Genomic DNA, 24121 nt, shown 5'->3' on the forward strand with positions numbered 1-24121 from the left:
TTTTTTTTTTTTTTTGTAGCATTGTCAGCATTGTATATGACATTGTATAACGATATCTAGTATTACATGTTTTAAAAGAAACACATTTCTGGTGTGTAAGGCCATGTTTCCATCTGGTATTAAGATGTGTTTTGGTCGATAGGAACACATATCCGTTTCCACCTGGTATTTCTTTTGTCCACTTTCAACAAGTTTTTTCAGATCTTTTGATCTAATGGACAAAATAAGCTGTGACCGGAGACAATGGAAAAACACACGGAGAGCAGCTTTCGTTTCTGCTCTGACTGCTGCAAGACCGGTCGAACACTGTGAGTGTGTGTTAGAAATCGGGAATGGTGAGAACTTGGGTCTTCAGCCAACAAAGTTTAAATCCCGTCTGGCTAATATGCTTCCCATAATGTTTACGCATTAGGTCAGTAGGCGGAGAGTAGAGGGCTGTTTGAGCACATTCGACCACATGAGCATCAACACTACGAAAGCAATCCAGTCGAATGCATTTTCGACTACCTCGGGAAGTGGTCGCAAATGGACAAGCTCAAAGCGTTTTAGACCCCGTTTACACGTGTTTAGCGTTGTCATCCGATCGACCAAAACGCATCTTAATATCAGGGCTTAAGACTAAACAGGTTACAAAACTAAACCGATACAGAGTTCTCACGATCATGAAAGACATTGAAATGTCATCTTGTAAAGTTATTGACATTTATAAAACCTTAAATTCATGGAAATTTCTGTAGTGAACATAAATGTTTCTCTTTTTCATCTGGAGGTTTCAGTCACAAAGAGCGAAAACGCCAATCACTGAAAATCATGGAAATTTAACTGGTAGAAATGCTTTGGAACCCTGAGTATAGAGAGAAATGACAAGAAATCAGAGACATCAGAGATGTAGAAGAAAGGGGAACAAAATCTGGAAATTATACAGAATCGAATAGAGCCGGAATAGAATTTGCATCCATATGCCACAGTTCAATACTGTGCAAATGAAGGTTTTGCGATTCCAAACTTTTGTAGCGCACAGAACTTTTTGTCAAGTGATGTCCTTGTTTTAGCATTGCCCATCCTAAACTCATCTTGTGGCCATATATTATTCAGCATCTGATCTCGCATACCATCGTATGAATCACAGATTCATGTGATACTCCATCCGCGCCATTTTGCGCGCGCGCGCATGCGAGTGTGTCCGTGCATTCATGAGAAATTCCGTAGGCATGCCATTTCCCCCCACCGTTTAATATGCAACACGCAATCTATTTACCATCTCTGGTCTCTGGAAAGGATACGAGGTGGCCGTAATAATATCTGATTCGGTTGTGTACCTCTTCCCTTTAAATACATCGAACTGCTCCAGGCACCCTCGGCTTTTTAAGCAAAGGTCAGAGGAAGGCTCATTGATTTAGCATTTTAATTTTATTTGTGCTGGGCTCCGAGGGGGACTGGCATTCAGCGTGGCAGTGGCTCTTTGTTTTGTAAGAGGCTGTGAATGTCTGGGTGTCTGTTGAGACCCAGCCTGCTTCGCTCTAGCTAATAAGTGTGAGATGGCAGCCAGACGCCTCCGTAATAGCCACTAACACTTATTATCCTCCCCGAGATTGGAAATCCATGTGTTGTCATTGAGGGATCTCAAGACAAGTTAAGCGAAAAAAATAAATGCTTTTTTTTTTTCCTTCAAGCGTACCGCTTCAAAACAGATGTGCGTGTCGTGTTGTAGGAGCGCTGCGTTGGTGTAGGTGGGCTGTAAGGCAGAAGTGGTTTCCAATGTAAGGAAATGGCCTGTTCAGAGTGGTTAAGTCACTAACTGAGCGAGATAATGCCTCGAGGTGTTTGAGGCGGAAAAATGCGACGTCTCCTCTGCCAGCGCCGAGGCAGCTGTTGTTTTGCATTGTTCCTGTCCTCTCCTTCGCTTGACTTTGCAGGGGATGTGGAGAAGGGCCCCTGATATTGGCACTCCTTCATTAAGAGATCCTGTTAGCGGCGCTGGTCTTGTCATTAGGAGCGCTGAAGGTTTTTGATTTGCTGCCATTTCCAATGCCTGGTCGAGAGCTCACCCTGCCGATAGCGCCCTGAACTCTGACAAAGACAGCCTGAGGGATCGTTACCTGATCTATCCTGCTACACTTGATGCAGTTAGAGATTGTGTTTGGCAGTTTTGTTTCTTTGCTGATCTGAAAAGTCCTTAAAGGGTTAGTTCACCCAAAAATGAAAATAATGTCATTAATTCCTCACCCTCATGTCGTTCCACACCTGTAAGACCTTCGTTCATCTTCAGAACACAAATTAAGATATTTTTGATGAAATCCGATGGCTCAGTGAGGTCTGCATAGCCAGCAATGACATTTCCTCTCTCAAGATCCATTAATGTACTAAAAACATATTTAAATCAGTTCATGTGAGTACAGTGGTTCAACATTAATATTATAAAGCCACGAGAATATTTTTGGTGCGCCAAAAAAACAAAATAACGACTTATATAGTGATGGCCGATTTCAAAACACTGCTTCATGAAGCTTCGGAGCGTTATGAATCTTTTGTGTCGAATCAGCGGTTCGGAGCGCCAAAGTCACGTGATTTCAGCAGTTTGACACAATCCGAATCATGATTCGACTCAAAAGATTTTGAAATCAGCCATCACTATATAAGTCGTTATTTTGTTTTTTTGGCGCACGAAAAATATTTTCGTGGCTTTATAATATTAATATTGAACCACTGTACTCACATGAACTGATTTAAATATGTTTTTAGTACATTAATGGATCTTGAGAGAGGAAATGTCATTGCTGGCTATGCAGACCTCACTGAGCCATCGGATTTCATCAAAAATATCTTAATTTGTGTTCTGAAGATGAACGAAGGTCTTACGGGTGTGGAACGACATGAGGGTGAGGAATTAATGACATTATTTTCATTTTTGGGTGAACTAACCCTTTAATTTATCTCTGCAACTTCACTAATTTGTGAAAGTTGATGTCAAGTACAGAGTAAGTACAGATCTTACCGGGGTGATTTGAAAGTGTAAGTGAGGTGGATTATAACCCTATAGAAAACATATCATTTAATCATTTATCTATTAATTAAAATGTGATATAATTCTAAACATAAAATGGTCATTTTAATATATTCCAATTCCAATGAACCCCATTTAATTTCAATTAAAATAATTAAGAAATACGAAACTGTTTCGCTCAGTTCCATAAGAATTTTGTTGAGTCCAGTAGAAATAAATGTACGTTTCTTTAAATCTATCCCTAGTCTCACCTCAATGCATTTGTACACTTTTTGGGCAGTGAGAATTTTGGGATTGATAGTAGATTTGTCAATTGGCAAGGAAATGTCAGTTTCAGATGCTTCCTGCTGGGGTGCAGGTACTGTAACCCCCGCCCCCTCCCCTCCGCAGCCGACGGGCTCCCCGAACCACCCAATGCGTGCCAGCTCCCTCCCGGCTGCTGAGAAATTGCTCCTGACAGCTGATTTGTTGGTTGTCAGAACTGGTCGCTGTGCGGCTGATAAGGGCGCAGAGGCCCGAGATGGAAAACTAACTGCCTCTCATGATTTCAAAGGCAGCCCCATCAGCCTGGGGCCTGCAGACACATGTAAATGTCTCTGGGCTGAAATCACCAGGGATGTTTCTTCCATGTGCATGGGCGCTCTTTAAAGAGTTAGTCTGTGCTTTGCATGCAGCGTCTGGCCATGAAAGAAAGCACTGCAAATGTCACCTCTTAAATGTTTCAGACTCATTGTTTGCATGAGGTTTGATCAGGTTTATGCAGAATTCAGGATTCATGAATAGGCTCCTTTTTGATTCATGAGTTTCACTTGATTTGACTTGAATTGAAATCTATCTATCTATCTGTCTATCTGTCTATCATCTACCATTCTATCTATTTATCTATCTATTGCAATTCTGTAGCGTGTTTGTTAGCTCATTTCAAATTCATTTGAAATATAGAAATTGAATTTGAATTGTAGAGGTGTACAAGTGCCGCACAAACAGTGACATCTTCTTTGATTGGCTGACGCTGTGGCCCTGCTTGGCAGTATTTAATGACATTAAAATGGCTCCAGACAGACTAGCTAATCTATCAAATTAAGTAAAGAAAAAAGGGAAGTTTTTACACTATAACCACCTACATTTATTCACCCCCAGATCTGTGCTAGGAAAGGTGGAGCAAAGTAGACAGGGGAGTGGAGCAGTGGGAGGACCTGGTCCAGCCTGCAGCGAATCATCAGGTCTGATCAGTCACAGGAAGCTCTAATAGGCTTGTACAGGAAGCCATTGCGAGAGAAGAGGTCACTGGGTAATTGGCTGTGAATCTTGTTCCAGCATCCTCCCATGGGGCGGCTGCTTCTATAACTCACTTCCTGTCAATGATGTCAACCCTCGAGGCCGCCTAAGCCCGGGCTGAAGGGTCGATGAGGGGGTACTGGCCGTCATCCAATTCTGGAGAAGATGACAATGCGGCAGTGACCGTCGATCACCCCTACAGCCTGTACATACAATAATTGCCCTTAATTACCTCATGCCCCAATACAAAGCCCTCATGCGGTTGTAGCGTAGCTAATACTCCATCAGTCAGCACAGCTACGGCGTTCTGTCGATTTTTAACAGCACGCCATCCACCTCTGTGCTTACCCCAGCAGGGCGAAGAGTGGATTCTACTGTCATGGAGTCAGGGAGCAGATAATTCAGCTGGTGTTTTCTTCCCCAAACAAAACAAATTGTACATATAATAACTGAGAGGTCACGCGGCGCTGGACCAGAGGGCACCGGCTTGTTTATCCCATGCCCTCTTATCATCCCTCCCGCCTCTTCATCTGCTCTTATCACGGTCGGTGCTCCACAGCTTCCTGTTTTGGGTTTGCTGTCAACCCCTTTGACCTGTTGACCCCAGGACTTATCTCTCACTTTCTTAAAAGCCAAAAGCCTTGTCTAAAAGCAGCAGGGCAAGCGCTCTATCTTTGCTCTTGTTGCTGTTACTTGAAGGCTTGTAGAGCGCAGCACACAAGTGTGAGAGTGTGTTTGTGTGAAGAGGCATAACTTCAAAATGTTTGTCGTAGTTATGACATTTACTATATTTTTTATATATAATTTTTTTTTTTTTTATCCTAACAAAAAAAAAAAAAAATTAGTACTTTAGGTATTCAAAAATACATAAAAAAAAAAATTCAATTCATGCATAAAATGACTTGAAAGCACATCTTGAGCATTTCTTAATTTTTGTATTAAATATTAATCTGATTAGTGCTGCCAATCGATTAAAAAAAATTAACTAATTAATCACACATTAAAAACATTGGAGATTTTAATCTTTTTATATTGTAATAATTGTAATACGCTCCAAATGAATGTAGAAACAACTTAAAGACAGTTTATTTTAAATATTTGTTTAATGACATCTTTTCATAAATTAAGTCCAGTATCACTGATACTAATACTGGTACTGAAGTCTCTATTAAAAAAAACAAAAAAAAACATTATAGACATTCAACATTACAGTATAACTGACTATAAATTTCAACATTTATTAGGTTTTAATTTAAGTGAACTTAAAACAATCTTCACATAAACCCATTATAACAAAAGTCATATTTACCTGTGGCCACAGAAATTGAATAAAGTTATCAAACACTTTACAGTCTTCACTGCATAAATTATAAATGAAATATAGATTAATTCTTATTAAAGCTACAATTTGTTACCTTTTGTTCTTTGATTAACTGTAATGACAGATATCACAGCAGCAGGTTTATTAGGCTGCTGTCACTTTAAGAGCTGTCGCTGACACACATCTCATTTTCTCACAACTCTTTAAATACATTTAAGATGTTATTTAACTCAATTAAGACGGCTCTTATGAGGATACTCGACAAAACGGGCATTTTGGCATAATTCTGTGTGTTATTGTTTGTTCAAGTGCGAAAGAGAACTCCATACTGGCGCGTTTCATGTGTGTCACTGAGACACGACATTCACAGACGGCACGTTCTTGTTTGTCTTGTGGCACTTGTATGGTTTAAAAGCATTGGCGTAAATAAGAGCGTGATCATATAATGTAAATCTAGCCAAATTATGATGGAAAAAACAGATGCTGCCTTCATTAAACTGAAAAAAATAACCACGTGTGTTAAAGCGCTAATTTTGACAGCACTAAATTTGTTATATTTGTTGTTTTGTCATTTTTAAAATATATTAACAAAACTTTGAAAACTGATTCTTTTTATTATTAGTATCATTATTAAAAATATATACAAAACGGTGTAAAAAAAGATTCTAATCAGGATAATGTATTCAAGCTTTTAACTTAACGATCACATTATATGACATTTGATTAAGTTAAATTTTTTCTTGGAAATGGTGAGTGTTTACTGGGTGTACGTTATGTCAGCTGATTAACATTCATGACTAAAGCTGAGTAGTGCTTATAATGCGTCCGCCCATGTTTCAGATTGTTTCTTGCCCCCTGGTTGAGTGTATATTTGTGATTGAGTGTGGCAAAACATCCAGGTCTAGTTTGAGACTCAATCTCAATGGGTTTTAGCCATATATGTTTTTATTGTTAATCACAGGATGTTCCTCGTTCCTTATGGATGGTGTGGCTCTGTTGTGCTCTGAGGTGAAAATGGATCCTCAGTAGAAGCACTTAGGAATGAGGAAAAATAGTGTGTCACGTATTGAAAAACTCGCAAAGAAACATCAAATATTTGGTAATGGAATTCAGATGCCGGCTGGCTCTACAAATCCCATTAAAACAGCTTTGAGCTTCCTCCATCTCTGAGGAGCAGACTCAAAGCTATTTTAATAGTGCCCAGGACTTCATCATTTTAACAGCAAAAGAGTTCCTGCTCTGTACTAGATACATAATTTGCATGGCATTAGGACCAGATAAAACGAAGATTGCTGCACGATTCAATGGCTCGTTTATGTCTGCTCCATACGATAATAGCAATCAACAGATATTTGTTGCTTTTTTCCTGTTCATTTAACTGCTTCTGTGTTGGTTCACTTCAATCATGAGCTGTTTTTTTTTTCTCCCCTCTTTCCTTTCTTTCCCTGTTTTCTCTCCCATCCTCTCTCCTCTTTCACAGGATTCGGCTTTGTAACTTTCGAGAACGAGGATGTGGTGGAAAAGGTCTGCGAGATTCATTTTCACGAAATCAATAATAAAATGGTGAGTTGGTTTCACCTCTTTGCAATTTTTCAATTCGGGGGCCGGGATTAATATTTGATCCTGGAAGCAGAATGGGTGCCTATAATGGGCAGCGTACAGTGAGGGTGACAGGGCTGCTGGGTGCGTGCGCGTACGGGCGGGAGGTGTCATCCCTATCCCCGACCGGCCTGCTTTCAAGGGGATGAAGAGTCACTGGTGTGCACCGGCCACAAACCATGAAATTGTGTCTTGGATCCCTGTCTGCCAGGCTGGGAGTAAAGGCCTGTCTCTTTTCCCCCGTCGCAATTCCCTCAGCCAGGGAAGACTGGGAAAGGATCTGGCAGTCATTCTGGGAGCTTGTTAAAAGTGTGTGGTGCAAAAGATTGAAAGAAGATTTAAAAATCAAAGCCTGGGTGCTTCCTGCATGTTGGCACCTGATGCCCTGTCCCATGATTTTATGTTTGCTGCTACGGTTCGTATTAGATTTCCCCATGTCTTGCCAAGCTTTTGAGAATGAAAGACAGCAGAGGGACACGGTTCCTGACCTTGAGGCTTCTGCAGGCGAGCCACAGATGCAGCTTGCGGTGTTCGCAACGAGTCACCAAATGAGGACAACCCTGGTGTCATTCTACATGACAGCCAGTTAGCAGGATTTTTAATGAAGGTCAGCGCTGTCAGTAAAGTTCAATTACTTATACTTACAAATCACTGAGAGCCATGAGCCTCCTGGAGTTTTCCATGAGATCCAACTGAGGACTGATTTGTGGCATTGATGGCCAGTGTTGGGGGGTTAACTAGGTAAATTTAACTACATTGGTTCATTAGCATGACAGTTGTTTTTTCATTTGGATGATTCATAAAAAATTAACCGATTCACTGATTCAGGTTCCTACACAGAAGCCCCTGCGTTTTATGTTATTAAGTCTTTTTGATATTTCATTTTTTTCAGGATCGATTCTTCAATCTGATTCTGATTCGAAAGCTGATTCTTAAATAGGGTGTTTATGGTACATGTTGTAGAGCCCTATATATTTTTTCCTAAATTCCATTTTATTTTTTTCCAAATTTAGTTTTAATTTTTCTGGATTCTGTTTTTTTTTCCGTTTAAATTTTTTTTGGACATTTTTATGGTTGAACTAAATTTTAGTAATCATAAAGCATGTCTAATTAATTAAAATCATGAAATGTACACAATTTAACAACAATTTATTTTTAGGACTCTATGAAATACGTTTTATTTTCTTCTCAAATTCCATTTTATTTTTACAGAATTTACAGTTTTCTGTATTCCATTTTATTGGTTTAATTAAATTTTAATAATCAAAAAGCTTGTCTGATTAATTGAATTCATAAAAACAACATAAAAACAAAACAAGATAACATTAAAAATATTTTAATTTATCTTTTATTCATATGTCATTAAACAAACTTTTTTGTCAAAGTGCTGTACAACAGAGCTTTGCTGTTAAAATTAAAACATGGAAGAAAAATTGTGATTATTCTTTAATATTAGTCACATTTTAGTCATTTTTGTCTTTCATATTTTAGTCTAGATTTAGTTGACGAAAATTCATTGCATTTTTAGTCAAGCTACAGTTACCAACCTTAATTTTGATAGCTGTTTTATCTTTAGACAAAATAGTCATAATTTTTCTCTTTAGACCAATTCATTTAAGCTTATGAAAAATTTGAATCAAGGTTGTATTGACATTGCACTCTTAGCAGTAGCACTTGTGCAATTCTACATATCCTTTTCTGTGGTTCTCAAACTTTTTAGTGTCGTACCTCCTGAGGGATTTAACATCCTTCTGTGCACCCTCTCATATCCACTTACTGCAGTTACACCTTTTCCATTAAGGGACAATATTTGCCCTCTTAAATCGATTTTTCCAGTGCATTTTTTTTACCTTTATAAATATCTTTATAAAATAAATAATGCTTAAAAAATTCCATAAACACAATGATGATAAAAACGAAGTGATACTTTTAAATATTACATTAAAACCGCCAGTAGGTGGCGGTAAGTCACTGTTTTTTTTGAGTGAATCATTGAATCATTGCCGATTCATTCAAAGCCGCAGATTCGTTCACGAAACACAGCTTGTGTGCGGCAGTTCTGCTGTGGCTTTCGTTGCAAAATAGAGCAAAAATACTGACAATACTGTATAAAACTACTGTATAAAAAATAAAATACTGTATAAAATCAATGTCACATTTGAAATTGTGTGGATATTCGGGAAACATTGCATTCTTGCTCGTATAATATGATTAACATTAAAAACAATAACTCGCCAAAGGGAATGATTTTGTATCTAAGAGAGTTTTAATCGTAAATCTCTATGCAGTCTCTATATTTAGTGTCTATATTTGTTATCCATGCTAGTAAATGCTAAATCCCCACTTTCACAAAGGTATACTGTATAGTAATGTAGCGCGATTTGCTGCCGTGGATGCAGTCAGTTTTGACCGCGAAAGATGAGGAAATTTGACTGAATGTCGAGTATTTACGGAATTAAACCTGCTAGAAATACATGTTCGGTTTTTATGTTATTTTAACTCATCATTTTTGTTTGTGTACGTCAGTTTGAGAGCCACTGCTGGATATCAGCCTACACTTGGTTGCAGATTTAGTCAGAAAACGAGCAGCGAAATATAGACCGACTGAATGACACTTTGATTTAATTTTAGAAAATCTCAAATGAAGATTGCTGAACTCCAGCTTACTTGTCTGTGTTTTCAGGCCATCCGCACTTCTTCCTCAGTGTAGAGAGAGCGTGTGTGTGGTTGCCAGATTTCAAAGATTAAGTAAAACTTGTTCTTTTAACAGAAAAGCTCTGATAAATTCTGGAAATCTGGCAACCATAAGTATGGACACTCGTAAAAACAGTCTGTAATGTTTTGTCTCCTTTATTTGACAAAAGCAAAAAGTGATTTCAAAAGAGTGATTTTGGAAAAGTTTTTAGTCTTTTAGCCACATTTCAGTCTCGTCTTTTTTCCTCAACAATATTGCATGTGTTGTTTTAGTCACGTTATCGTTAAATGACATTGGTGTCGTCTCTCATCGTCTCGTCTTAGTCGTGGAAAAAAGGGTTGTCAATGAACATTTTTCGTCATAGTTTTTGTTAACGAAATTAACAGCTAAATTCTACTGTACAACAGTAATATATTTCTGTCATAATCTGCAAAGTTAAACCTAACTTTTATTTTAACGGGTTGCAGTGAAGACCTTTGAGTTTCTGTGTGTTTATGATATGACGATAGTTTTTTGGTAAAATGCTCACAAAGTGACTCTCAAAGCGGCTCTGGAGCTGAAGTTCATACATTCATGTCCTCATATAACGAGGCGTCAGAAGCTGAAAACACCGCGAGTGTCACGCGTGCCTCAGTATGTCGAAAATGAAACCGCACGTCAGCGCCATTCATTCACACAGAGACATGCAGAACATGCAGGATTTTTCTTCTTGCGGTTTAATATTCACAGACACTAGTCTATATCGTGATTTGATTTAAGTGTACTGACCTACTTTTCATTTATTCATCAAAAATTTGACACATTCTGTGACATTATACAGTTAATTGTATAACGTGGAATTGTACTGGATTCCGCAAAGTTGATGCTCAATTTTATTGGTGTGAGCCTATATGAGATTGTATCGCAAAATAGCTTGTTTAAACTTAGTTTAACTACTTTAAACAGTAGTAGTTTTAATTACAGTTTCAAAGTAGCTTCCCAAACCCTGCTAATGACATAATATATCCCAGTATTCCATTCTAAACATGACAACACAGCCTCCCCCCTGTCTCTCCATTGATTTTTATATGATATTGCATCAAATGTTCTCATTATTCAACGAGCGTCTAGAGAAAGCCTGAATTTCTTTTCTTTTTTTAACTCGTTTCCCCCAGCGTCTCATAGCAGGAACCTCGCTGTTGATCGACTGGCTGGCTTAAATTGGGCCATTGGAGAATTACTTGCATAGCTAATATCAGTCACGAAGGTTTAAGAAAAAGATAAATGTGGCGAAGGGAAAACATTTACTTAAAATGACAGCTTTGTCATGGTCTCTCAGTTCAGATCATTTCTCAGATGATACGCAGAGAACGAAAAGGCTTAAAAAAACAAGAAAAAGGTCAAGGCGTCCTGGGTCTTCCTTTTGCTCTTCTTACTGATTTCAATTGCCATCATCAAGTTGCTTTTGCCAACAAGATCAAAGTGGTCTCTGAAGCCTCGTCTGCTAGCAGGCCTGTGTGCATATTTGACTTGCTAATTCGACCATGGTAATATTGTTATTATCATGAATATTTTGTACAGCGGCCGTAATGATCTCCCTCTGCTTGTGGAAATGCCAGCTTTGTACGTTGACTGCCTGTTTGGTGAGCCGCCATCTTCAGAGACACCATCTGTGACCCTCGACCCTAGGCTGTGGAGCAGAGAACGAGCCAGGCTCAGTAGCTGTTTATAGAGAGGCTCTGTTGACCCAGTAAGGCCACTCTCGAGCTGCCAGGGCCCTGGATATCCATAAATGACCCTAAATGGTTCCAGGATCTGGAAAGCTGGACCGGTGAAGGTCTCTACAGACTCCAGGCTTCCTGATCAGCTCATTTGATATCTGGCCTAGAAATATAGCCAGGCATTAAACATTCAGAAGACATTTCCTTGATCCACGGGCTTGGAGACAGGAACGCAGCATCCAGCAGGCAGGTTAGATCCCACACGAAGGGGTTGAGATGGATGGAGATTACCTTGAAATGAACTCTCTCTGTAGAGCTTCATTTGAAATGTTAGTCCACTTTAGAGGTAAATCATTTAGGGAGCCAAACACACATTATGTCTTGGTTATTTTATTAGTGAAAATAATTAAACGATAGCACAGCACGTTCCAGATTGCACAGATAGGGAAGGGAATCACTATTAATAGACTGAGCCTAATGGTTGTTTTGACTATTTTCCATCCCTTTCGAACAGCACATTCAGAGTCATAATATCCTGTTAGGTCTGTGTGGAGCTTTTTTCTGAAGTTCCATTCCAAACATTCTGCAATTTATCAGGCATTCCAGGGACTTTTATCTCCTCCAGGGCTGTCTGTCATGAGGAATACTGTGTGAACGTGAGCCGACTGGGCTGGATAAGTGGTTGAAATCACCTGGACTGCTGTAGAGCGTAGTTTCATGAACATAGTTTCTACTGCAGGGTTTTACGGGTCATTCTTGTTATGCAGCACCTTTTCAACTTCAAACATCGCAGAAATGTTATATTGTGAAAAAAATAACTTATATGAATTTATATTATATACATATTTTTATAGATAGAAATCTTTTTTTTTTTTATAATTTAGTTTTTTGCCATGAAAAAATGTTATACTATGATTAAAATGAACTAATATGATTTCTATCTATCTATCTATATAATTAGTGAGTTCTTATTATATAAATATTTTTAAACATAAAAATAAAAAAACAATATTTTTATCAATAATATTATATTATTATGTATATTTTTCTATTTAGTTTACATATATATATATATATATATATATATATATATATATATATAATTTCATCATATATATTACCGGTCAAAAGTTTGAAATATATATATATATATATATATACATATTATGTATATTTATGCATTTTATATATATATATATATATATATATATATATATATATATATATATATATATATATATATATATTTTTTATTTTTTTTTTTTTTTTTTTTTTTTTGTTCTAATTATATAGATATATTGTGATATATTATTATTTATATTTTAATTTTTTTTGTTTTTTTTTTTTTTTTTTTTTTTATAATTCCATCGTATATTTTACCAGTCAGAAGTTTGGAATAATTATATATATTATATTTATATTTAAATATATTTATATATATATATATATATATATATATATATATATATATATATATATATATATATAATTTACATAAGAACTTACTATATATATATATATATATATATATATATATATATATATATATATATATATATATATACACACACACACACACACACACACACACACATACATATATATATATATATATATATATATATATATATATATATATATATATATATATATATATATATATATGTATAGTAAGTTCTTATGTAAATAGTTTTTATATGAAACATTTTTTATCAATGATATTATATTATTATTTATATTTTGATATTATTTAGGAGTTTTTTCATTAATTTCTTCATTAATTTCATCATATAGATTACCGGTCAAAAGTTTGGAATAATTATAAATGTATTTATATTATATATATATATATATATATATATATATATAAAATTTTACGATGGGGATATGATGAAATCCAAAATGCTAACAGCTAAAGTACAGTATGCTAATTAAAGCAAAAAAAAAAACAACAACACTAAAAGTAAAAATAAATACTCAATCTCACTAATCGACAAGTGGATGTTGGACTATTGTGACCCATAGCTAAGTGAGGGAGTATTCAATAGCTGGCTATTTTTAGGTACCAGCCCAGGAAGTGTTATTTATAGACTGGAGGCTGTTTGAAACCATAGAAGAAGTGACTGTATCCTGACCCCATGTAAACCCTCTCTCTGGGAGTTCTCGTGGACATATGACTGTACATGGTATCTCCCTCTCCTTTTTTGATTCTCTCTCTCTCTCTCTCTCTCTCTGGGAATCATCACTTCTCCAACCTTGGAACAGTATGGACTGCATAAGTCATCTCTCGTCACATCATATTCAGGAACACATCCTTTTCTTTATCCGCCCTTTATTAAGTGATCAAGTACTCAGTCAATACCCTCCTTGCCCTTAACGCGTAAAGAGCAATGCCGCACCATAACTGCGTGCCTGCAGCAGAATTATGTGAATTCTATGCTCATGTCCTCCCTGGCGGTGCCCTTGCCTCCCGCAGGCAGTGTGGAGGTTGTCGCTCTCATTTCTGTTACTGTTCCCGCCCTCCTCTCTCAGTGTGCCCCGGCCACCCAGCCAGGATTGCCGCCTGCCCACAGCGAGCCGGGCTATTAGCATGTATGATAAGTGCCGAGTGTGTCGGCAGGCCAATTTAGTGTCTGCCTTGCTGCGCTGAGGCCCGGCCTGCGCTATCATTGGAAGATAATCTACCGCTGTGAGGAGAGAAGAGGGAAAAAGTGTCAGTTCACGAAGGGAGAAAATGACTCCTATTTTTCCCGCCCTTTTTTTTTTTTTTTTTTTTTTGGCCTGAAGGCTTGCGGCTCTCTGAATCTATCTTCAAGATGTGGTGCAAACAGCGGTGACAGTGCAGAGTTAGTGTGCTTTCATGCCTGCTTCATTTAGCAGGCGCGCACCGAAACTGAGTCTGGTTAAATATTTCAATTCAGATTTGCTGAGAAATGTCGAATTTAAAAATATATACAGTATGTGGCTCAAACCATGAGTCATTTTTAGCTTAGCTGGAATATTTTTGCCAACAGCTGCAAATACTGAGGTGAAAATAGTCAGTAAATAATATTTATATTATCTGTAATTTATAAATACAGTTGAGCTCAAAAGTTTACATACCCCTTGCAGAATCTGCAAAAATGTGAATCATTTTAACAAAATAAGGATCATGAAAATTGCATGTTATTTTTTTATTTAGTACTGTCCTTAATAAACTATTTCACATAACAGATATAATCCACAAGACAAAAAAATAGCAGAATTTATAAAAATGACCCTGTTCAAAAGTTTACACACCCTTGATTCTTAATACTGTGTGTGGTTACCTGGATGATCCACGACTGTGTGTTTGTTGTGTGATGGTTGTTCATGAGTCTCTTGTTTGTCCTGAGCAGTTAAACTGAGCTCTGTTCTTCAGAAAAATCCTCCAGCTTCAGTTTTCCAGCATTTTTTGCATATTTGAACCCTTTCCAGCAGTGACTGAATGATTCTGAGATCCGTCTTTTCACACTGAGGACAACTGAGGGACTCAAACACAACTATTAAAAGACCTGTTAACACCAAGACCGATAACTAACCTATATTAGCGTCCACACTAACACTAACACATAACTGTTTATTATAAGCATGCGCTGCAGTTATGTTGTCTGCCGCTTTAAATGCTCAAGCTCTTTAAAGCAGAATGGATTCTGATTGGCTGTCAAAATTTTTATCGTTCATTAGCTTGGAAAAAAATCATTCTGAGAATAATTTCAACTATACACTGATCAGGTATAACATTATGAGCACTGACAGGTGAAGAGAATAACACTGATCGTCTCTTCATCACAGCACCTGTTAGCGGGTGGATATATTAGGCAGCAAGTGAACATTTTGTCCTCAAAGTTGATGTGTTAGAAGCAGGAGAAATGGACAAGCGTAAGGATTTAAGTGAGTTTGACGAGGACCAAATTGTGATGGCTAGACGACTAGGTCAGAGCATCTCCAAAACTGCAGCTCTTGTGGGGTGTTCCCGGTCTGCAGTGGTCAGTATCTATCAAAAGTGCTCCAAGGAAGGAACAGTGGTGAACCGGTGACAGGGTCATGGGCGGCCGAGGCTCATTGAAGGCTGGCCCGTGTGGTTCGATCCAACAGACGAGCTCCTGTAGCTCAGATTGCTCCAGAAGTTAATGCTGGTTCTGATAGAAAGGTGTCAGAATACACAGTGCATCACAGTTTGTTGCGTATGGAGCTGCACAGACACAGACCAGTCAGGGTGCCCATGCTGACCCCTGTCCACTGCCGAAAGAGCCAACAGTGGACACGTGAGCATCAGAACTGGACCACAGAGCAATGGAAGAAGGTGGCCTGGTCTGATGAATCACGTTTTCTTTTACATCATGTGGATGGCCGGGTGCGTGTGCGTCTCTTACCTGGGGAACACATGGCACCAGGATGCACTATGGGAAGAAGGCGAGCCGGTGGAGGCAGTGAGATGCTTTGGGCAATGTTCTGCTGGGAAACCTTGGGTCCTGCCATCCATGTGGATGTTACTTTGACACGTACCACCTACCTAAGCATTGTACACCCTTTCATGGAAACGGTATTCCCTGGTGGCTGTGGCCTCTTTCAGCAGGATAATGCTCCTGACATGGTTCAGGAATGGTTTGAGGAGCACAACAATGAGTTTGAGGTGTTGACTTGGCCTCCAAATTCCCCAGATCTCAATCCAGTCGAGCATCTGTGGGATGTGCTGAACAAACAAGTCCGATCCATGGAGGCTCCACCTCGCAACTTACAGGACTTAAAGGATCTGCTGCTAACATCTTGGTGCAGATACCACAGCACACCTTCAGGGGTCTAGAGGAGTCCATGCCTGTTTTGGTAGCAAAAGTGGGACCAACACAATATTAGGAAGGTGGTCATAATGTTATGCCTGATCGGTGTATCTTTCCTCTAGTTATGGTGTGGACTCTGCTATTCTTTTATACTTCAAATGATTTTTGGATCTACATCTTAATTATTATCGTTCTAGTTATCATCCTTGGTGTGAACTGACCTTTAGTCCACAAAAAAATAAAAAAACAAATAAATAATACTAATAATTCTGCCATTTACTCACCCTTGTATCATATTACTTTCTTCTGTAGAACACAACAGAAGATACTTTGACCTTTTTTTATTTTTGGAATTTTTGTTTGTACCTCAATGTGTTTGTAAATGAGTTTAGCAGTAAAGAAATTAAGTAAAATAACCAATGCAGATGTGAAAACCCTTTTTTTTTTTTTTTTTTTGTAAATAGCAGCTAAGCACATTTCAAAGTATGTCTGTTTATTTGTCCCCCTCTCTAATCACCCAGAACTGTTTAGCCCTTTTAATCTAATAGATGTTTATTGTCGCTTTGTGTGTAGTGACTGTAGATGTATTTACACACTCCTGTCACAGTATCTTAAGAGTAGGTTGGGCTAATGGAAGGGGATTGTGATATTTGAAAAGATTACAGTAATTCAGCCGGTTGTAATGGAGCAGGCTGTTTCCGGAGAGCTCTCCGAGATCTGGAAATGTCACAACAAAGAAAGGAGGAGATTCAGCACATTCGCGACTTAATAGAAGGGCGGACAAAACCAAAGGAAAAAGAGTGTGAATGTGTGTGTGCGCATATGTCTAAAATATAAGAAGAATATTTCTGAGAATAAGAAAGCAGAGAGATGGGGAGGTGTGAATAATAGTGTGTTGTTTGTGTCTGTGGGTATGTCTGTTTTTCACTTTTGATATTTTAGAGTGTCACCCCTTCAATGCTGTGCACTTTTTTTCTGCATTGTGGATGATTTGTAGATTTTACACACACAAAATTCTTTATATTTTCATATTTTTGCTGTGGAGGTCATTTTTGACTGTGAACAAAACAAGTGTCACTATTTTATTTTATGACCATTTAGCTTTTACAAATCAAGTCCACTTTTTTTTTTTTTTTTTTTTGTGGTCACACAGCGACTGCCAAAAAGTAAGAGTTTTATACCAAGAAGTGATTTTTAAAATTTCAAAACATTTTTTTATTTTTTTATTTTTTTGGTCTAAAATGACCAAACAACACCAGAGGGCTATTAATGATTAAGGGTACGTTTACATGACAACAGTGTACTAAAAATCAAAAAGTTTTTCCTTTGTGTTTTTCGCATACCGACAACAACATTGTCAAAATGTTCCCACTTCACATGGACCATGAAAACGACTAAACGCTGTATTATTTATATCAGGCCAGTAGTTGGCGATTGTCATTTTGTAAAGAAAAATGGCCCCTAACTGACAATACCTTTTACTATGTTTTGTTATAGGCATTTTTGTAGACATCAAAAATCCAGAAGATTTATTTAATTTATTTTTTTCCTTCTCATTAATGTGTTTTTGGCCTATCACAGTCCATATTTCCAAATTTTCAAAAAAAATTTAATGAACATTTTAATTTAAAAAATGCCCTGGCTGTGGAGTTATTAATAGAATAAATTATATATTGATTGATTGAAATGAATGCCATTAGACATATATTCACTACATACAAGAAGTTTTGAGGTCAGTTTTATGTGAAAAAGATGATGCATTAAATTGATCAAAGGTGACAGTAAAGACATTTATATAATCAGAGAATTTATATTCTTCAAATAACCCTAAAAAAGTATGAGTTTCCACAAAAAATATTAAGTAACTGTTTTCAACATTGATAATAATAAGAAATGTTTGTTGAGCAGCAAATCATCATATTAGAATGATTTCTGAAGGATCATGTGACACTGAAGACTGGAGTAATGATGCTGAAAATTCAGCTTTGCCATCACAGGAATAAATGACATTTTAAAATATATTAAATAATTTTTTAAAAAAAATCATCATTTCACAATATTACTACTTTTTACTGTATTTTTGATCAAATAAACACAGCCTTGGTGAGCATAAAAGACTTCTTTCAAAAACTTAAAATCTTACTAAACCAAACTTTTAAGTCATAATTTATAATATATATGCTATTTCATGGAATGCACCAATACTTAACTGACCTTGTCAAATATAATACCCTACTTTTTTAAGGGAATTATGTCTAGCTTAGGTGAGGTAGGAGATGCGGACACATTATGATATAAATGAGAAGGTTAAAATGTGTGATAGAGGTGAAAAACGAGCAAGAGTATAAGTGTGTGTTTTACTGTTTAAATTACACCAGAGCAAAGCGATGATTAAATGTGAAGTTGTTCAGTCTGTTGAGTTTTTCTGTTGTGCTTACCAGAGTTCCCACTGTAACACGCTGCTGAAACAGACATTCTGCTTGGGAGGCATAAATAGCCTCTGACAGGCTTTCTTTTTTGTTGGTGAATATAGATTTCTGTGTCAGATGGAATAGCTGTAAGTGTATCAATAATGTACGGGAGCCCCAAGTCTCCGATGTAATTTAATTCAAGTTGCGATGAATTATGCCTCCGTGTTAAGCCGAGAGTTCTGGTGCCTCTGGGCAAAAGAGCAGGGGGTTGTTTTCTTTTTTTCTCTCCCCCTTTCCTCTCATGTCTGTTTTATCTCTGGGAACTGTACAAACAAGATGCAGCGTATGGCATGACCTCTTGCACAGTGGTGTAACAGGAGTTCACTGGGAGAGCTGTGATAACATTTAAATATGCTATATTTGATGGGACACACACACACACACACACACACACACACATACTGTACTAGGCCTGCAAAAGACAGCTTGAGATTTTGGATGCGTATATAAATCTACATACTTGAAAACAGTTGCTTCCACATTAAATTTAAATATGAGTTTGCTTCCCCTGTGCAGCCGTATGCTGCAAAAATCACACATCCCCATCCTTACAGGGCCAGCAAACATAAAAACAAGAACATATGCACAATGTTACTGAGCATTAGAATCTTTAAGAGATTAAACAGTTTTTTTTATTACAAAAAGATGCAAATGTGTATCTTTAATGACATTCATAGATTATCATGTAATGATACTGACACAAAATTCATTTTGACACCCATTTAACTGAAAATAATGGTTCAGTAAGTGAATCAGATGTTGTTAGATTAACGACTCCGATGGATTCAGTTCAGTGAAAGATTCATTATACTGATCCAAACCCAGCTATTCATCAGATAAAGACTAATTCATTTGGGAATGGGCATGTGACGATATCAAATTTTCATGTTGCGATTAATTGCTGAAGCTTTTATCACGGTATTATCCCGATATTGAAATAAGTTGCAAAAAAAAGTGCTGTCATAGTATAACAGGTTTAAGAACTCTTTTTGTAATAACAAAAATAACTCTGAATGTTTAAATACAATAATACAATACACCAAAAATATATAGTGCAAAGAGTGCAAAAGAATTAGGCTATAAAGAAGAACAGGTAACACTTTACAATAAGCTCTCATTATTTAATGCATTAACTAAGATTGAGCAACAGCTACATTTGTTACAGAAAGTATCATTTTTTGGTAATGTTAGTTAGGAAATACAACTGATCATTGTTAGTTTGATCTCAGGTCCATTAAATAAGTTCTTTTGATTTTAGTAATGTTATTAAACATTAACATTAACTAAGAATAATTAATGCTTTATAAGTATTTTTCATTGTCAGTTTGGTAATAATGAATTAACATGTTAACTAATGAAGCCGTATGTCTCAAAGTTTTACTGAACAATAACAAATAATCAGAACATTTCTAATCATAGAGTCCAGATAAAAATATAAAAATGTTGCCTATTAAGTCCTTAAGTATTAAGTATTTGGTGTTGTGATGAACAACATTGAGATTATAAAAAAATGAATGGCTGAAGCATTTTAAAAACTTCACTAGCGCAGCTGCTTCATTTGCGGGGCTTCCGGGGTAACCGCTGTATTTCTGCTGTTCCATCAGCGCCCTCTGCTGTCAGAGAGTGAACATGCACTTTCATTCAGACTCATTCAGCCATGTGCTTCTTGTGCACGTTGGTCTTGTTTACATCTGAGCGCGTGTCCTTTTGACGCAGAATACAGCGGTGTTGTGCATTTTACACGGTTGATGGGGAAAGTATTCTTAAATGCATTATAAAAATGTTAATATTTGGTAATAAATTATTATTTACGGTATTTTGAAGTGCCCACGATAACAATATTGTGCATATTCATTATCGTGACATATCGCATTACCGAATATCGGCACACATCTATTTGGGAATCAGACTGCACTGTTCTCTCTGTGTGTGTTTGATTCACTAAAATGAATCGGCTCATAAGAGTCATTTGTTTGTGAATTGATCTACACTTGTCACTCTGGATGTTGTTTTTGGCTTGCAGGCCACAAGGACAACTCAAGAGAAAGATGTTCCTTGCCAATATTTCAGTTTTTCTCAGTTTGTTGCATCAAAAACAGTAAACTGTTCTTAAAGCATGGAAAACCTCTTCACTTGACCTTCACTTCATTTGTTGTCGGGATGTGAAGTTAGATGTTTGATGGTGAGAAGTGTTTTTCAAGCTCACTCTCACAGATGAAAAATGGCTGTCTGAATGAGGGAGGTCCAGTCGATTTGCCTCTCTGTCTGGCTTTTTGAACGATCTCCAGCGGTAGGGAGTGGAAGTAAGACTGATTCCTCAGGCAGCCCACCTCAGATATACAGCAAGCGCATGGAATTCTAACTCCATCATTGTGACAATCTCTCCGCGCCAAAGCTCATAAAGGTGTCCCTGTTTCTCGGGTCCCTGCCTGTTTAGAATGCACATTTATTTATCGCGTTTGGTTAAGTGCCTTTCATATCAGGCATTATGTGATCCCGAACTCTCGGGAGCCAGGCGGGTGTCCCGGTGTTTTGCAGTTTGGCAATTCTGAAAGTAAAAAAGAGTTAGAGTGAATGAATCAGCTTTCTGATTCATCCTCCTTTATCCTCCTTGTCAGAGGAGAATGCTTTTTTCTCTCACTCTAGCTGAAAGAGAAGCAAATCTGCTTTAAGGAGTAAAATTTAACTGTCTAGTGTTTTGCAGCTACTCTTGAGGTTTTCTTTCTTTTCACAATAGATTTTTCAAAGTGAAAATTTTCAGGTTATTGATTCTCTTTGTCTCCCACATTTGCTAGTCTATTGGAATATGATTATGCTATTTATGATTCATTTAAATAGCAGAGGAAGTGAATTTTCAAGAGTTAATCTGGAACATCATGAATTAGTTAATTTATTTTATTTTGTTTTTTTGTATAATTCTAATGATAAAGCCAGTGCATTTTTCTTTTACATTTTCAGCTTTTTTCTTCTTCTTCTTCTTTTTTTTTTACACAAAACATAAAACATTTTGTTACAAGGATTCAATCAATGATGCAAATACATTGTTTTTTTTTTTGTTTATCTACATGTATATATTTTATATATATATTTTTTTATTTTTTTTTTATTTTAAGTTTTATTTAAAACTTTTTTAAACAACTTAGTAGTTTTTGTATATTATATAATATATAATATCTTCACAGCCAGTGCATTATTTTTTATTTTATTTTTATTTATTTATTTTTTTTATTAAAGATGGATTTAGCTTTGCTCAAAAATATAGGGCATGCAATGCTTTTGATCTACAGTCATGAAAGATGGCCTTGTATGTATGGAGCTAGAAATATGACAAAACAATTTAAATTTGAATTATAGACAAGTGTCATTTAACAGATTTGAATATTAAGTGCCATTTTATATAGTTTTGAATTTGATTTTTTTTTAACTCAAATCCTAGACATTTGATATTTCAAACAGCATATTTTTTGTTCTGAATTCTTAGACCGCAAATATCCACTTCTTGAAAATACAGCTTCAAGTTTTCAACATGAAGAAGAATTTCAAAACACCAAATTCAATATTCTAAAATTCAAAATGCAGCAATTCAGATCGTACTGAAAGTAGGTCAGAGCTCCAACTTCCGGGTTCCAGATGGAAGTGTGGAGGCTCTCGGAAAAGTTAAATGTCCAGGATTCGAATTTAACAATTCTAATTCAAAACTATATAAAATGGCAGTTGATATTCAATTCTGTTAAATGACACTTGTCTATAATTCAAATTATAAGTCAAAATTCAAATCGTTTTGTCATATTTCTAGCTCCATATGTATGCAGCCTGTGGTCTCTGAGAAATGTACCTTTGTGAAACGACCCCCCTTTCAAAGTCAAAACAGGTGGCTGAAGTTTTAATGTGAGTGACATTTCTTGTCACAAGGTCAGGGCAGCAGATTAGCAGATTGGATCTAATCTATCCCTAACCAGCCGGCTAATAAGCCGCGTGTGTGTTCTCTGGAGCTGATCGATCCTGTCTCACACCTCTCGCCCGCTCACACTGGCTCTGCCAGGGACACGGACACTAATGGCCACATTTGCTCCAGCCCACCGGTACCGTGTTCCCGCTCATGATTTCCCGACAATTAGCCAGGCGAGTGGACGCACCCTGTTCTCATCTCTGCTGTCATCCTTTCCACCCTGGACTTTCCACTTAACCTGCTCTCTGAGGTGAATGGTAGATGTGAGATATTATGGGGTTTTGATTGCATTCACACACACACACACACACACACACACACACACACCTTGAAGTCTGTGTAGGGCTCGAGTGGCAGTGCGGTCATTAGACAGGTGGCAGGACTAAATGGACAAATAAAATGTTCAGTAACATTTAACCTTCAATTAATAAGCCATTATATAAATAATTCTCAACATTATATAATTAAGAAGTACAAGCATTATTATGAATTTAGATATGGCTAAAGGGCATTTTTACCTGCAATATAACATGTCCACAAGTGTCTTACTGCTTTTATGAAAAGAGTACTATATACTGTAATACAAAGATACTAAGAACACAAATTGACATTAAAAATGCTTATTTCAGTGTCATCCTTCTATTAGAAGATGTACAGTCCCTTTAAGACGAGTCATTTCACTCGGCGGCCATCTTTGAAACTCCTCTCGGACATTCAAGTGCAGCTCCTATCTCTTTGAATGGGGAAACATCAAATTCTCCAAAGCTGTTTGCCAAGCTTTCGATTAAATTTCATATTTGAAATCACCAATGAAATCTGACAAAAAACAGTATTTTTCAGGGTGGATCAAGCTAATGCGCATACCTAAATGTGTCTCTTGTGCCTCATTTCGAAGGCGCGTCTGACTGTTTCTATAGGAACCGGAGCTTCTAACGGCAGCTGCAGTGACGCAATGACTTTACCAGTCGACGATTGGCTCCTATTTAGAAGGCGGGACTTATTCCGCCATATTGCACGTTGCACTTTCTCCCATTCAAAACAATACGAGTGACGCGTCTTGTGTTATTCTATAGTCTTTTGTAGTACCTAATTTGTGCTAAAGCTGAAGTTTTTTTCATAATGCTTAACAAATAAGTTCATGTACATTGAAATATGAATATAAATTAAAACATTTAAAACTCTTGTTAAACTTTTGTAGATGATCTGTTAAGTGTTATGTAATTAAAGTTTTATTAGTGAAAGTGATTCATTTTTTGTTTTATGGCCTTTTAAATATATTTTTGATAAAGTTAATATACAATTGAT

The 24121-nt window shown here is 36.9% G+C and overlaps 1 protein-coding gene across 19 annotated transcripts in view; it reads left to right on the top strand.

Moving 5' to 3' along the window:
• The window catches only part of msi2b (musashi RNA-binding protein 2b), a 337078-nt gene that overhangs the window by 218227 nt on the left and 94730 nt on the right, over positions 1–24121 (top strand). For all 19 annotated transcript variants that reach the window (XM_051861127.1, XM_051861130.1, XM_051861128.1 and 16 more), the window contains exon 8: positions 7084–7166. In XM_051861127.1, the coding sequence (XP_051717087.1) occupies positions 7084–7166 (83 nt within the window). The remainder of the gene's footprint in view (positions 1–7083; positions 7167–24121) is intronic.

This window comes from Ctenopharyngodon idella, chromosome 15 (genome assembly GCF_019924925.1).
Source record: "Ctenopharyngodon idella isolate HZGC_01 chromosome 15, HZGC01, whole genome shotgun sequence".
Classification (NCBI taxonomy): domain Eukaryota; kingdom Metazoa; phylum Chordata; class Actinopteri; order Cypriniformes; family Xenocyprididae; genus Ctenopharyngodon; species Ctenopharyngodon idella.